General features: G+C 42.5%; 1 protein-coding gene across 2 annotated transcripts in view; it reads right to left on the reverse strand.

Annotated features, from left to right (window-relative positions):
- The window catches only part of DOCK1 (dedicator of cytokinesis 1), a 273286-nt gene extending 271668 nt beyond the window's left edge, over nucleotides 1-1618 (reverse strand). For both annotated transcript variants that reach the window (XM_052677007.1, XM_052677006.1), the window contains exon 1: nucleotides 1476-1618. In XM_052677007.1, coding sequence (XP_052532967.1) covers nucleotides 1476-1521 — 46 coding nt within the window. In that variant the 5' untranslated portion in view covers nucleotides 1522-1618. The remainder of the gene's footprint in view (nucleotides 1-1475) is intronic.
- Nucleotides 1619-16540: the final 14922 nt, after the last annotated feature.

A 16540-nucleotide genomic window follows, 5' to 3' on the forward strand; every position in this document is an offset into this window, starting at 1 on the left:
AGCAGCATAACAGAGAATAGCAGCACCCAATTAACTCTAAATCCCATTTAATCTCCTTGCAACTGTCTCTTCTCAACTCTCACACCCCATAGTTCGTCAGAGCATTTCTCTGACACTGCAGATCATCCCACTCAGCCAACTCGAAGGAAAAACAGAAAAGAAAGAAAGAAATCATCATAGAAATAGCAAAGCTATTACCAAAATATGACAAAACTCCTAAGAGCAGCAGACAAACAAGAAGTGCAGAATGAGCTTCTGCTGAGGGCTCTGAGCCTTTTCAAGAGTTACGGCTTCAGCACACTCCCAACACAAAAGTGCTTGTGCCTGTGCTTTATGAAACCATGAAACAAATCAAAGACTTTTAAAAATTATACCTAAGTTCACTCTCTACAAATGCAGCTCCCCACTTGATACCCAGAGCTTCCATCTCAACTGCCTCCACAATTCCTTGTCCTCTCGGAGCAAAGCAGCTCCAGGACATCACTCCCCAGAAAGCAACTCCAATGTGAGACATCACCCTGCAACCTAGTGCGTGCCCTCTGGTGTCCTCAGGTTTCCAACACCAGCTCACACTGCGTGGTGACAGATGTATTCCAGCAGTTCAGAGGCACAGCACTGAGCACATGCCACAGGCTTGGATACCATACCCTTATTTTCGAGGGACGTACAGGCAGAATTTTAAAGTAATTCCTAAAATTCACTTGTGTTCTGTTTAATCCCACGCATTCCCTTCTTCCTGTTCCAGTTGTTACACAAGGCTTAGCAGTGTGTACACACAACCAATCTCAGGATCCAGATGCAACAACTGCGGGGGAAAACACTGCATTTCTTATTTCCAAATGGAACACGAAGGTTTATTATCCCCTTCCCCGCGACAAACGCTCTCGCTCGTGCTGGTTTTCTCCTTCTCAACCCCTACAAAACGCTTCCAATCCCAACGAAACACTGCCAGCACCGCGCCGGGCCTCCCGCAGCGCAGCTCCGTCAGCCCGAGAACAATCCGCCTCTGTGCCGGGGGACGGAAACAGCCCAGGGAGACATGGATCCTCGGGCAGCAGCGGGGAAACGCCGGCACATCGACACGGGCACGGGGCGAAGCCGGGAAAAGAAACCCACGTACAAATAACTTTAAGCAGGAGAAAGTGGTGCTGAGAGCCGGGGTGGAGCGGGGGGAGGCGAAGGGGTGAGGAGGAGAGGAGAAAGAACACAAAGCTGCAACTTTCTGCTCGAGGATGTGACTCGAGCGCAGGTCGAGCCGCGCTCCCGCATGAACTCCTCAACTCCACCGGCCGGGAAAGGCGGCCGAGAGCCGGGAGAGCGGCCTTGCGAAGCAGCCGTGCGGCTCCTCGCTCGCCCCGCCGGGCCCAGTGCAGCCCCCGGCCCGGCGGACGTGCGGGAATCCCCGCGTACTTCGCGGAGCGCCGCAGCGCAACAGGCGGGCGCGGGGCCCGAGGGGAGGCAGGGAGGATCCTCACCTACGCCGTATTTCTCCTCCCTTTTGGTGGGAACCCAACGGGTCATGGCGCTGAGGCGGCCGGAGCGGGCGGGGATGCGAGAACCCCGCTCCTACGCCGCCATTTTCCAACCGCGGGACGGGAAAAGTTTCTACCGACGGCAGTCATGTGGTGCGGGCGGAGCCAGCGGCCGGCCGGGGGGAGCCGGCCCGGGGCAGCCCCGGGACAGCGGGCCGAGCCCCGCCTTCGGGAACCGGGGGACGCCGAGAGCGCTGCTCCCGGCCAGGACTGGGCCAAGCGGCCCCAATACGGAAAACCCTGCGGCTCCCGGGCTGATCGCGTCCCGGCCTCGCTGTGCAGGAAACTCTGTCCCGCTCAGAACCGGCTCCGTAGAAAAGCAGCGCGCTCCCCTTTATTCCGCGGTCAGAAAGTGGGAGCGGCCCGGGCTGCTTCCGAACTCTTCATAAGTCCGGTGAAGCGTTGGTTACTTTGGTTCCTGCTGTATTTTCGAGCCGCGGAGCCACGCAGGATTTGAGCCTGGTCGCTGCCCGCAGGAGCGGCACTAACGCGGGGCTGGCGCTCGAAGCACGGCGGGCTGTGTTGGGAAAACACCATTTCCGGGTAAATCGTCTGTTCTGAAGACAAAACACCGCCTAAATAGTGACCTGCTCCAAACCCAGCCTCTCCTGGTCGAATAGAACCATCACAGTCCGAAAACACCTCTAGATCCCCAAGCCCTACCCAGTCGTCGTTCCCCCTCCCTCCCCCCCCATGCCCACCCACCATATCCATCAATGCCACATTTTCAAGGTACCAGATCACCTCTAGAGATGGGGATGTGGAATGTTTTGATTGCAGAAGAACCAATAAAAGTAATCATTCTGATCCTGATCTTCAACTTCTTGACCAAAGTTCTTTACTATGAGAGCGGTGAGGTGCTGGAACAGCTGCCCAGAGAGGCTGTGATGCCCCGTCCATCCCTGGAGGTGTTCAAGGCCAGGTTGGATGGGGCCCTGGGCAGCCTGGGCTGCTATAAAATGTGGAGGTTGGTGGCCCTGCGTGTGGCAGGGGGTTGGAGATTCACAATCTTTAAGTTCCTTCCATCCTGAGCCATTTTGAGATACTTGCACTCCCAGAGAACCTCAGCCTCAGGAAGCATCTCACTAGCTATCACATTAGATTGCTCCTCTGTTGGATAAGCTCCATGCAACACATGTAAGAATGCACATAGATCATACTTGAATGTCTTTGCCCTGCTCTTCTTGTCAAGTATCACTGGACATGTAGGGATTCACTTTCTACAACAGCACTCATTATCACCAGGTTTGGGGATCAAGTATTCAGCTCCAGCATCTAAAGGAGGCTACACTTGTTCTATGAACTCTCCCTTTTCCCATCCTTGTGATCTGTTCCCCAGGTCACTACCTACCTACAAATTCAAACTAATCTGAATTTCATTGCTCTTGTCCTGCTGAACCCAAGGGCTGCTGTGATAGATCCAACCTCTGCACCTTCCCACGTTATGTCCTGGAGTGAGGAGATCAAAAGATTCTCAAAGTCAGCTGCCTAGCTTATCATCTTTACCTGCATTAATGAGTAAATGATTAGAGTCTTACCAAAGACAACTTACAACAGAGCTCTTTGGCTTAACAGGTTTATTTTTCAGAAGATAAATCAAAGTGAGTTAATTGAAATAACAGGCATACTTGTCCTGTTGCTACAGTCATCTTTGTAACTTCAGGAAAGCAAAAAGGGAGTGAAATGGAAAAGCAGGGCAGGTTTAGATTGGATATCAGGAAGAATTTCTTCATAGAAAGAATTGGGTTTTGGAACAGGCTGCCCAGAGAGGTGGCGGAGTCCCTATCCCTAGGCATGATGCTTAGGGATGTACTTTAGTGGTAGGCGGTCACTAGACTTGATGATCTTAGGTTTTTTCCCAACCTCAGTAATTCTGTGACTCTTTTAGTACTGATACATTCTTTTCTGCAGCGCCAGCAATTACGTGCAGCAAAAGTGAAGAATCTGAAGCAGCTCAGACGTTAAATGGTTTAGAGACCTTTAAGACTATTAACGTAATAATCTCTTACAGAGAACTTGATTTACTTTCATTTAAGTTGCTGATAACAAAGAATGACTTCCACAGACACCATGCTAGCTTTACAGATACAGAAAGTGAAAAAATGATACAAAGCAGCAGTGATTTTAATTTTAACCTGGACATAGTTGTAATTAACTGGTACATGGCAAAAGACGGCAGTGACAATGTCTTCTAACGAGTTACAGGCACTAAAGAATAAGAGCAGATAACAAAAAAAAGGAAAATTAACTCACCTCTTCCAACAACCAGCAACAGCTCAAGAAGAGTGCAACCTCTACCCAGGAAGAAACTATATGCTTAGCTGCTAACCCTTAAATGAGGGTAAGAAGGGCTGGATCCTGACTCCACCTCTTCCATTCACTCAGATGCATTGCTTGCACCTGAGTTCCCTGGGTTAGCTGTGCTGCTTACCTGGTGCTTGCTCACTGGTTCAGACTGTGACCTGGCCATTCTGCTGCAGTTTGTAAAGTGGCCTTGTGCTGTTTGCTGCCTTTTCTGAGCCCCAATGTTCTAATCTGAAATTTAAGCTGTTGATTTTCTTCTGTGTTGAAGGATGCTAAAGAAGAACATTTTCCTTCATAAGAAATGCACTGCTTGCTGACACCTTTCTTCAGGTGTTAATTAAGGGTTAAATTTGATTCTTCCATAGATTGGTGCTACTTAATCTGAGTGTACACCTGCACTATATAGGAATTATGAATACTGTGGTTATGTTCCTAAGGTAGAAAGTACCCTGTCAGCAAGAAGGGGCTTTTTCAGTTGTATTCTCTAATCACCTATAGCACAAACAACAGAAGTAATCCCATGGCCACCATAAAGACACACGTAAGGTTCTATATTCATTTTATTATTTTCCACATTTTCATTTTAATGAAAACCTTTTACAAATGCCATTGAAATTCTGATAACCAGTAAAAAATACTCCTCCTCGTTCACAATGAATAAATATTCCAATACTGGTTTTTATAGCTAGGAAAAAAAAACTGTAATAGGATAGCGCTGTAATGTTGAGAAAATAGAAGATTTTTATTTTTTCTCCAGCAAATGTAATGTAAAGTATGCTTGTGAAAAATATTTTTCATTAACTGCAAAATGCTGTAGCTGACGTAGTTTACAAACTTGGGCATAATATGTTTCTTCACACTGTGCGTGTATGCTTTTCATTTGTGAAGAGGAAACTGAAAAATGCTGCTTTCCATCAAATCTGAAAGCTTTATCACATCATTCTGTCAGCTCTTTGGATTCTCTCCTTATTGTGTAATGCATCCCATGGAATTGGAGGCTCTTCTCCCGGAGCAAAGAAGCATTCCTTTTTGTAAGAGTAACTCCAAGAAACCCAAATGCAGCATTTGGCCCCAAATGAGATTTGAAAATGACGTCACAGAAATCAGGAGTGTATTTGGGAAGGGATGAATGGAAACAGAACTGGTACTCTGAATTAAATATGTTTACAATAAGTAAACTCTATAAATGTATCGATGCAGTTGAGTTGTATTTCATTCTCACTGCGTATGACTACACAAGGGGAATCTTTGTTCCATCTCAGTTCAAAATCACTTTTTAGGGAAAATTTATGTTTCCTTTTTTTTTATTGTCAAACCATGTAGGTAAATTCAAAATTTACACGTACCATGCAAATTCCTCTTAGAAATATCCTTCCCAGGAGATGATGCTGAGAACTTATAAAATCTTATAATAAATAACTGTTTTGCTTTCCTATCTCTGCTGCAGATACTCTGTTGGAAATGCTATTGTTTCCTCTACAGATACTCATCATCTGTTTTGCTGTATGATTTTCATTTGGGGTGGATGGCCTCCATGCTCTTAGTTCATCTTTGCAATGAACAGCTCTCTACGTTCCACGTTTGGGTATGCACAGAATTCTTTAAACCTGATGGAAAGACACTTTTAAAGTACAATTTTTTTACAGCGTGTTGCTCTTGATGAGAATGGAAATAAAATTAATTTTATCAATGTGTGCAACTAAAATGACTTCAGTCTTTTAGCTTGGTCTTATGTATACCCCTTGTATATATTTTTACCTAGGGAATCTCTTCCAGATGAATATGGGAGAATTAAGAAGTCAAAACTGAATTTCCTTCGACCTTCTTGTTGGCTTCAGTCTGGCAAAGAGTAGCATGTGTAAGCCTGCACCGAAGCTTAACAACAGCATGAGGAAAGTTCTGCTCTTCCAGGCTTTGCCCATGTGCTTTATAAGCATGCCCAGTGATCTTCCTTTCTGTTACTGTAGGATCATTTTGAGTATATGTGAGTGTGTCTTAAGCTTTTCTTCTAGAGTGACAATTATATACCAGCATGCCGGATGCAGGACTTCCAATTGCAAACACAAGTGTTCAAAGGCAACGTTGGGATTTATGTATCAGTATATGCTGTTATGGCAGACAGTGCATTTGTAACACCAGTTTAGTACCTTTCAGATGGGTTGAAGGGAGCACCTGGCCTTTCAATCTGCTCGCTTTTAGTCACTGCTTGCTTCCTTCCTTTCAGTTTTATGGACTATTAAGCCGATTAGCTATGTTAAAGTTCAGAAGGAATATGAAGGAATAAGAAGGTATTAATTTTATAGATATTTTTGATTGAACAGCCCAGATTTTAGCCTAAAAAAACTGAAGTTTGGTTGTTGGTAATGAAAGCCATTTCACTCCACTGGAAATTGCACAAACTGTTCTTGCTGTATTATGCTGAAAGTGGTGTAATGAATAAGACATCTTCACATGGTTTGATGTTTAAATGCAAATGTGTGAACACCTAGTTACTCTTTATAAATACACAAGGGTTTCCGAAGTGATGTATTTTAGGAAGGGTATGATTATCATAGATAGAGCTTGGTTTATACCCTGGTATTTTACTTTGTGTTCGAGAATAAAAAGAAATCAGATGAGTTTTACAGCGCTGCAGTAAATGGCTTCATTTCTACTCAAGGGGAAAATCTGTTTTCTGATCATACCAGAGTGTGAGTTTTTACATTCTTCAGAGAAAAAGCACGGAGAAGTTTTATGAGGGTCAGCCTCTTCTATCCCCCTGCACTTGGCACAAATGCCATTTACACTAGTAGTACATCTTGTTCTGTGAAAAGAATAGCAGGCAGCGTGTCCTAGGCAGCATGTTTGTTTGATTGACGGCGAGTATTTTGGATGCTGTAGTTGCCTTGGGACAGAATGGCTGCCCTGCCAATGGGAATCTTCTCAGCAGGTGTCAGGAAGGCTTATTGCCTCCCTGCTTTCCAGCCTTCGCAGCTCATGTTTGGAGCACAAGGAGCCAAAGCAGTGCAGTTTCTATCCTGCCACACTGGGTTTTATCTGCAGGACCAGGGCAGCTGATGGATCTCAGATATCATGTTAGCAATTCCAGGTTTATCCAGCTTCACTGCTGTCAGCATTTCCATTGAACCCAGCTTTAATTTTTGTCTTTCCAACTGAAATCCTGGGCAACTGCATCAGGGGCATGTTGCAAGTTCCAAAACTTGATGCTTCATCCATTCCTTGTAAGAGCAGGACTTTAACCCCTACCTAATAGCAATGGACTCTGGCTCCCAAGGAAAGTGCTCAGGAATATCATTGCAAATTTTACAGTCAAGCCCAAAGCATTTAGAGGAAAAAGTAGTACAAATCACTGCAAAATACAGGCTAAAATATAGTTTACTGTTGCTTAGTGGCAACCTGATCCTCTTTGCAGTAACTTTAAATAACCAACAGTATAAGATTTTATGTGAGTGGGGTGTTTTTTTTTTTTTTCTGTTTAGTGGTAGTTTTTTCATATATTTGATATTTATACTCTACATGAGGTTATGAACTCCATTTACGTACCCTGAAGCAAACTCGAAGCTAACGGGCAAAACAAAATGCTTTATGGAACAACTTAGGGAAGAATTGCTCCCAGAGACCAGTTGCTTTACTTTATGCATTCCGACAGATGTATGGTTTAAAATATAATGCATTATGTACTGAATAGTTTAAGAACATTTTTCCAAAAAAAAAAAAAACAGTGAGAAAGACATATTCTGGTAGCTATATTCTGATAGACTCATTTTTTTATTGTAAGATAGATAATGATCAGATAGAGAGGAGTACAAGCTTGAGATGAAAACATACATTATTCCTGTTAAAAGTGCACTTAAGGAGCACTTAACATTTTGAAAGCACTGAACAAATATTAACTCTTTCTTGTGGGACAGTGCCCTTATCTGTATTTGCAGTGGAGAGGCAGCTATGCTAAGGCCAGCTTTTTAAATGTGACAGGCATTCGGGAATTGAGAACTCAAAATATCAGACCACTTCTGTCACACCTCTTGATTAGGTGATTTTCCTGAGGCCAGAAGCAACGCATTAGCTGGGGCAGGGTTAGATTTTATAATTTCCTCGGTCTGCAGGCAATGTTCTCTCTCTCCTTTTGAAGAGTGATATGAGATAACAATGAGAAATGACAGTGTAAGAACACGATGTACTCCCACCAGTTATAAGGTCTGAGAAACTTGTTACTGAAATACGAATTAGTCAGAGCAGAAATGAAAATGATCTTGAAGGAAGAATGCCTGTTCCTGGGGCTGATTCACAAACATGAGGTATATGCTGCACATATAGAAAAAGGTGTTAATGTTGAAAGAAAAATGAAATCATGCTATTACAGAGTCACAGAATGGCTCGGGTTGGAAGGGACTTCAAGGATCACGAATCTCCAACCCCCCTGCCACATGCAGGGCCACCAACCTCCATGTTTAATGCCAGCCCAGGCTGCCAGGGCCCCATCCAACCTGGCCTTGAACACCTCCAGGGATGGACGGGGCATCACAGCCTCTCTGGGCAGCTGTTCCAGCACCTCACCGCTCTCTTGGTAAAGAACTTTACTTTTCCTTCTTTACTTTTCCTATCCATGGGCATTCGTCCTGTACCAGATTTCCCAGTTGGACTAGTGTGTTTTCCTGCTGTAACAGGCAGGATTGGTTAATTAAAGACCCCTTTGGAAAGCCTTCCAAGCTATCCTACCATAGGATAACAGCTCTTGCAGCTTCCCCTTGCTTTCTCTTGAGTCCCACAGCCAAACCGCTTCCAAACTGGGACGTGGTGAGGAGTCCACAGTTCCAGTTGAGTTGGAATGACAGATCCAGTTGCGTGTGGAAAAATGCATTCCTGTTGAGCTTTGTGCATCACAAGTGATTAAGTTGATTAAAGAAACCCAAAACAACTTCCCCAACATGAACTATTGTTTGTTGACATGGGCCATACAGCAAACACAGAAACCACTTGCATTTAGCCTTTTGCTAATAGGTCTATCTGCTAATAGCTTTTTCTTCCATTTTTAATTTTTTTTTTAATTTTATCTCAATCAGAAAGCTTAGAATCGAAGCTTTTATTAAGGTTCTTTATCCAACTATACCCCACCCAGTTACTCACACTATTTTAACTTTGATTATTTCTTGCCTAAGAAATAATTCCTAAGAACATATTACTAATATGTTCTTAGGAATTCTGATGTAGTCTCCTTTTAACAGTAAATGTTAGCTGTCAGAAAAACAAGATTGATTGTGACCTGGGTCAGCAGCACAATTCTGAACTTTTCTTCGCTGTAAATATCCCTTTCTGAAATCAGCAGTGCTTTTCTTCCCATTGTATATGACCCAGGATCCCAGAAAAAGGAGCCATGTGCTACCTGTGCTTCGCTTCATTCCCACATGAGAGGCAGCTCCACTTCCCCACACTGAGCGTGGAGCTGTTTTCCAATTAAAAGTTCATTGCTTCTGTTAGAAAATAAAGGGAGAATTGCCTTCCTCATGTTTAAGTTAGAAAAAACATCTTCGAGTTCTCTCCTGTCATTCTGGGAATATGTCACCTTTCTATTTTCACGAGGACACTTCGCTTGATGACTCAGAGTGAGGGTGCTTTCTGTATTCATGACCATGCTCTGGCCCTGCCAAAACTTCAGCTTGCAAACTCCTCATTGAGTTGTTTGGAAACAAAGAGCTGTGATTTCTGTTCCTCCCTCTGTGTGCTGTTTGTGTCACTCCTGGTAACCACAGGGACGTGGACAGGAGGTGGTGGTTGCAGAGGAAATGCAGTTTGAAAGTGAGGAAATCCTCTTCTGCAACAAAAGCCTCCGCCTGGAGAGCAGCGGTGTTCTCTTCTGAGAGAGCACTGCTGATAACATCTGCCATTGTCCAGCTCCATTCTGAATGCTCTTCGTCCAGCTGTGTGCATGAGTATCTACATGCATCTATAAAACACATCTATATCACCATAAACTGCTATAAAAGTATTAATATTCTGGACAGGAATCCAATTTCATTTTTAAGCAGCACTTGCAGGAGATTGTTAAATCTTGTAATGGAATCATTGTCTAGACAGTTTTCTTGGTGGCCAACTTAATTTTTTACTTTGATTGTTTTTAATGTATTTCCTGGAACAAAAAGTCCCAATCATTTGTTTACAATCTCTTCTGGAAGCACTGTTGGATTTATAACACTCAGAACTGATCATAATGTTTCTAAACCAAACAATCCCGGAGCCTCAACATTCCCAGGGAGAATGGCTGGAACTCTCTCAGATAAAAGAAGTTGCTATTTTTTTTGTTCAAGTGAAACATTATCAAGTGTTATTTGGAAGGGGGCAGTTCTCTCAATGACTGTGAGCTGTTTCCATCGGGTGCTTTTTATCATGCATTACTATCTATGAAATGAGTCAGCGTATCTCACAGTGGAGAATCTCAATTATAGCCCCTATCAGACTCATTCTTGCTGCTGCAGCCTCAGCATCCAGACTGAAGATTGTGGCCTTCATCCCAGCTCGCTGACACTCACATTGGCTTTGGTGGGCTGTAGCTCTGGACTTGCTTTTCTGTCAATGATTTTCAGCTGTAAATCTTAAACCAACCCAAATATCACTGGTTAGAACAACAGGCAGTATGAAAAGCACCTATGGCTTTTATGACTCCTATGTTTTCATTCATTTTTTAGTGGGTTTTAATAATGAAACGTTACTGTCTTCCACATTCAGAGAGTGTAACTTTGAATCACATCAAAGGCATAACAAGAATGGTAGGGCACTTAAAAAAAATGTTGAAATAGACGAATCGAAGTTGAGTTATCACTGAAGGCCATAGGTTTGTTAGGAACACCTTTTTTTGGTTTGATTGTGTTGTTTTTTTAAGGGAATTTTCCTTAACCACCCCCCCCCCCCCCTTTCATTTTCTTCCTCTTGCTCCCATCCTTTTGTTTTTAATATCAATGTTTTTAGCTTCAACTCCATTGCTTTCTAAGAACCTCAGCATTGCTCACCAAGGAGGAAGTGCAACTAATCAGAGTCTGAATAAAGCAGAATTAGCCCTTCCAGGAAGCTGAACTTCCTACTCTGCAGGGCTGCTGTTGGATGTGGTGTTATCTGTCTGTCTGTCAGTCCTGCTTCCCCATGCATGTAAGGATGAGCTCTACTTGCAGCAGGACAACACATGGAAGTCTGTATGACTGTAGTCCTTCCAGGAGATGCCCACTCTGGGAGCCTTCCTTGGCTGCATCAAGGCACCAGGTCTGCCTACTGGGAGGTAGCATACAATCATAGAATCCAACAGTCATTAAGGTTGGGGAAGACCTCTGAGATCACCAGGTCCAACCATCACCCCATCCCCTCCACACCCACAAATGAATATCATGGATAGCATTGCCACGCACAACATGGGCTTGTTGAGGGATGCATCACCAGGTACCACTGCTCACCTGGGGGCATGGTGTCCATGGCCAGCTGCCATCTCCTCCATCTCCCCGCCTCTGTGTACGACCCCAAAATGGAAAGGAATAACTTTCCAATTTAGAAAGGTCTCCGCTGAGTGTTTGAGAACAATTGTCACATTTTGATGGTTCTTGTAATGCTATGAAAACCAAACTTCTAATTCAACCTCAGAGGAAGAAATGTTTTTTCTCGAAACTCTTCATATTGATATAGCTATCTGTCTTTAGATTAGACGAATAGATACACGAATTGTCTTGTAAAATTGTAGTTTCCCTTTAATAAGCCACTCTGACAGGCAATTATTCATGCAGTCTGCTCTGTGCTAAATGTTTTTTCATGCTGTGCATCCCTGTCTCTTGATTGCAGGGATGTGCTCCTGTGAATTATAATTATAAGTAAATATGAACTGGTATGTTTGAAATGATTTACCGGAGCTTCTCTTGTTACGTGGTATTGATTCTGTGCTTCTGCTTTACAATGATACAGTTCTAGCATATGCTGTGTATTTTTTCACCCTGAGTTTATAGAATTGCTGTTAGTATTTACAGAAGTTGGAGATTCTACGTGTAAAGAATTTTTTCAGTGGCAAATAGTTTGCTCATGTTTAAATTTCAGGGGGAAAAAAAAAAAGAAGGTGTTAAAATTTAATCCTATAAAGATGAAGGCGTTATACGTACCTGAGAAGGTAAGCCCAATCCACTTGCACAACTACTCTTGCAGCAGATACACATGGAGGCATTGTGGTACTGAATGTTGTCTCTACGCTTGCCAGCTTTCAAAGAGAAATTCAGATTATTGATATCACAGTTTTTATTTTTATTAGATGTGAAGTTTGGGTGGAGCTTCTCTAGCTGTAAAAGCCTGGAGCCTAACTGGAGCTCATCATTCAGGATAGCCCCTGGCCAGTGCAGAAAGAAGAAATCTGCAGAAAGCACTCATCTCATTTATCTCAGATGCATCAGGATGGGATAAATCATCTCCTAATGGTGCCCATCCTTCTCCTTAACTAGACAGCCCATACAGACTGTATAGACTGTAGACCAGACAGCTCTTCTGATCCTAACACTTAAACTACACTTACTGGTAATTGAAAATTCTATGGGACCAATATATATGTATAAAGTTGAAAGATTTTCTGCTGGGGAGAGATTTATGCAACCAGCACGAGTCATATTCAACTTAATAAAACCAACATTCACTCATGATAAAAGAAAATTCTGATCTCACTCGGTGTAGATCCTTACACATTTGGGCCATACAGAGTAAAAATCTGAAACTATGTAAAAAATCTGGAATAATGATGTGTCGCTTGGCCATTTGGTTTCAGAAATGAGCTGTGTGATAAAAGTGCACAAGAGTAAAAATAACACTGGGGTGACTTACAGGATATAAAATATTTTTACTCTCAAGGCTAATATTGTTGACTGATATATCATCCTCCCTCAGAGCAAGCATATGAGGTTATGTAGGGTTCAAAGTTGTGCTTAATTTAAAGAAATAATCCTGCTTGCATGGGTGTGTAAAGGACATCATGCCAAGCCAAAATGATTAGTTTTTTAATTAAATTCTGTACGAGGAAAGAAGGGAAGGAAGTACATTAAAGCATCTCGTATTTACTAAGGCGTTTGACACAGCATGTCACAGAACTGCTTGACAAATGAGTCAGAATGGATGGCATAGCAGTGCAGTTAGGAGGGCTAGCAACTGGCTGCAGAGTGTGCTAAGAAGTCACCGATAAACACGAGAGTGAAATGCTGGTCCCACACAGGACTTCATTAGGGTTTGGGCAGGCAGTGTGGCAGGAGATTTCCAGCAGTACACTGCAGGGATAACCTAACTTCCCACCTGGTGCATTTGGTGTAAAAGAGAGTCGAGAAATTACACAGATGTTTTTCCCTTGGTCCTGCAATTCTTGCTGCCCAGTCTAGCTGAAGGAATGAGTGAGCAGCAGACATGGGGCCCATCACTTTGGTGCAGAAATACTCACTTTACTTCTGCATACCCTCACCAATTCAGCAGAATTATTCCTCTGACTTCCAGTGCTGCCTGACATCACCTCCTTTTGAAGCTGTTTCTGCCAGCTCACATGTGAGGACGCTAATTAAAGCATCCTCTTTGTCCATGGCAGGGCAGCAGCAGCCTGCAGCCCATGGTCCACAAACAGCTTTCAGCCCAGCGTCTCCCTGCAGACTGCCTGATGGGAATCACGGAGGAGAAGAGCATTTTATTGCTCTAAGAGCTGCATGGCTAGATGAAAAATAAATGCAAGTCGCTGTGTGTCAGCTTAATGATTGCCTTCAGAGGGAACAGCAAACCTGGGTAAAATATGAGTTTGAATTACATATCGAGGAAGCAACAGGCTGTGGTGAGAATAATAAATGGCTTATTTTGCTATTTCACCTTCTGTGTTCAGTTACATCACAAAGAGAGTGCAAAATATTCCAATTTGGGGTTGTGGTCCTAGATTTCATTTTATACTGTTTTGCTCCAGTGTAAGCGATTACGCAGGTGCAGAAGTGCTGAATTTGGCTCAGCAAATACAGTGCAGTTTTGATGAGCAAGATGGGATATGAAAAAGAAAAAAAACCACACAGACAAACAGGTCAGCTCTCTGGAATAGAAATAGATGAAAATGAAGCAAGAGCCATCTCTTGTTGTTCGGGCTGCAGCATCACAGCTCTGTCGAGCAGTAGAGAAAGCTGTGAATATTTACCAAAGAACTCCATCAGTTATGATGGACTAAAAAAATACAACATCTGGTAGAGGATGGGGCATAGAGACCAGAGCCTATGTGCTGCTATGAGGACTGAATATTCTGTTTAAGCAGACTGTATACCAGTGCTGATGTGAATGCTGATGTGTTCCTTCCCACCATTGCTGTCAGAGCAGTTTAGCTAGGATACATCTCATCTACCTAAAATAGTTCAAATGGTAGATGTTTACCCCAGGTTTCCATCTAACCTCTCCCAGAGATCACTGAAGGGACGATAATCCATCTCATCTTAAAATATAGGTCACACAGGTAGTAGAAGTCAACCCATCTTTTCCTACTGTGCAGTTAGCCTAAACATTCATGTGCAGCAGAGCGCTGCTCCAGCCACTGGAGTTGGATGCAATGCTTGAAGGTTGGCAGTTTTGTAAGCCTCCTCAGTTCTGGTTTCCTTCATAAGTGGCCCCTGCTATTTTGAGGTATTGTTTCCTGTATATTTTTTCATACTTGTGAACAACTGCTTTTTCTCTCAGCATTGTGTAGTGCAAGGACCCACGTTTTAGTAGCTTTGAGTCCATGTATGCCATGCAAATTATGATCAGCAACGCACATGATCCAGATGGTCAGACTTTAGAAACAGTGACATTTTTCAATGAAATGTAAGGTATTCTCCTATTAGAAATATATATATATATTTCTAGCAGCATTAAACTAGTAAAAAGTCTTTGAGAGCATTTATCCAGTACATATTTCGCTCTAGTAATCACAGGTTGATGAAAAGCATTTGGTTTAAAGAGCTGTTGTACGATTTCTTTCTGATTCCCAAGAGCAAAGCTGCTCCACCTGCACCCAAGTTTGATTGGGGTGGCAAAGCACGCAGATGAGGCCTGAGCTGATGAACACAGATGGCAATTTCCAATTGTAGTTCTTCTAAAGAATTAAATGTCTCAGTATGTGATAATCAAACAGCATAGGGACCTCTAATGATCTCATATTCTTCATTTTTATTTCCAGATCAAATAGGCACCGGCGCTGAGCATTGTATTGTCACTATTATGAGTAATGGCTCTGAAAAGTAGAATCTTTCCTAATTTGCTAAAAATAAGATTTTACACCTTGGTGTCTTTTTCCTTTGGATGGTTAAATATGCACTGAGATGTCAGCGTAGAGCCTGGAAAATTCTCTACTTAAACAGCATAGACATACATTGTGAAGTTTGGTCTTTAATCCCATTTCATATATGGTGGTCTCATAGGGAGAATATAAAACATGAATAGTAGAGTTGTAGTCATAAAATAAAGGAAGTAAAAGGGCTTAACATTGGAACTATGAAAGCAGTTTCCAAGCAGTCGTTAGTGAAATCAGGTTTTAATCTGGTAAAAGTAGAACACATTTCCAGGAGTCTATTTCAATGGACAGAAAGTACTGTGAAATTGAAAGCTCCATAGTTTATCTGGTGCATTATTGTTTGGCTTTAGGAGAATTTTGTCACTGACAGAACAGATACCGTATGCACGTTCTGATTTTTATTCTACTTGGGGAAAAAGAAATAAATACAGAAATAACACTATTTTTCCTCTGCCTGTTCAACCCGATAGAGCTCTGTATCTCCTCAAGTTATTTCTCTTCAGTCGCAGTGATGAATGGCACTTTGCAGGGAGCAGTCATAAAGCTCTCATCGTTGGCTTGTTATCCATTGTTTATACATGTTTTAAAGGAATTTTGGATCACAGTAAATGCTCGTGAAAAATTACATAAACCAATTAGTTGTGCTAACAAGAATTTGTAGAATAAATCTCAAAATTCAGGTTCAGTTAGCACTTCCAGTGGATTCTGTTTGCCAGACTGTTGTGTAGGGGTTCTGGGTTTTTTTCTGTAATTTTTCTTTACTCACAGTTGGGGTGGGTTTTTTTTTCAGACTTACTTTTCTGTGCAGCATAAAACCATATCAAACCATTGATCCATGCATCTGTCCCTTCATCCCTCCCTGCTTCCAGCAGCACCAGGAGAGGGCTCCATGGGTTCCAGGGCTGCTCAGGTCCTTCCCATGGCAGACACCATGTCAGAAAGGTCTGCTTGCTTGGAGAACTCACACAAGATGTGTTGGAGTGCTATTTTCTCTCTAATGAAAGTTAATCTCCATTTTCCAATTAGGCTTTTCTTTTTTATCAGTTCATACAGTTAATAATATCTACAATTACTAATATAAATTTTAGTTAATAGTGTCTATTAACAACTGACTTTATAAGAATTTATCTCACATTTAAGTATCTGTGGTCATAATAACTGAAATAATTTAGGACTAAATGAGTTTTCAGCCTCGAGCATTTGATAGATTGCATCATTTCCTTTTTGTTATTTACACAGAACCATAGGTGTGGGTGGTACTTTATCAGCAGCTCACCATTTAAATTGCACGTAATGCACGAGTGTTTCATGGGGATCATAAACAACATCTCAGAGAGCCGGTGTTTTTCACTGTAGAGTTCTTTACTTTTCCTTTTTAATTTAATCACTGGGGCTGAACTCTGAGATGATGGTC

Source organism: Tympanuchus pallidicinctus, unplaced genomic scaffold, assembly GCF_026119805.1.
Source record: "Tympanuchus pallidicinctus isolate F22 unplaced genomic scaffold, pur_lepc_1.0 scaffold16, whole genome shotgun sequence".
Taxonomy (NCBI): domain Eukaryota; kingdom Metazoa; phylum Chordata; class Aves; order Galliformes; family Phasianidae; genus Tympanuchus; species Tympanuchus pallidicinctus.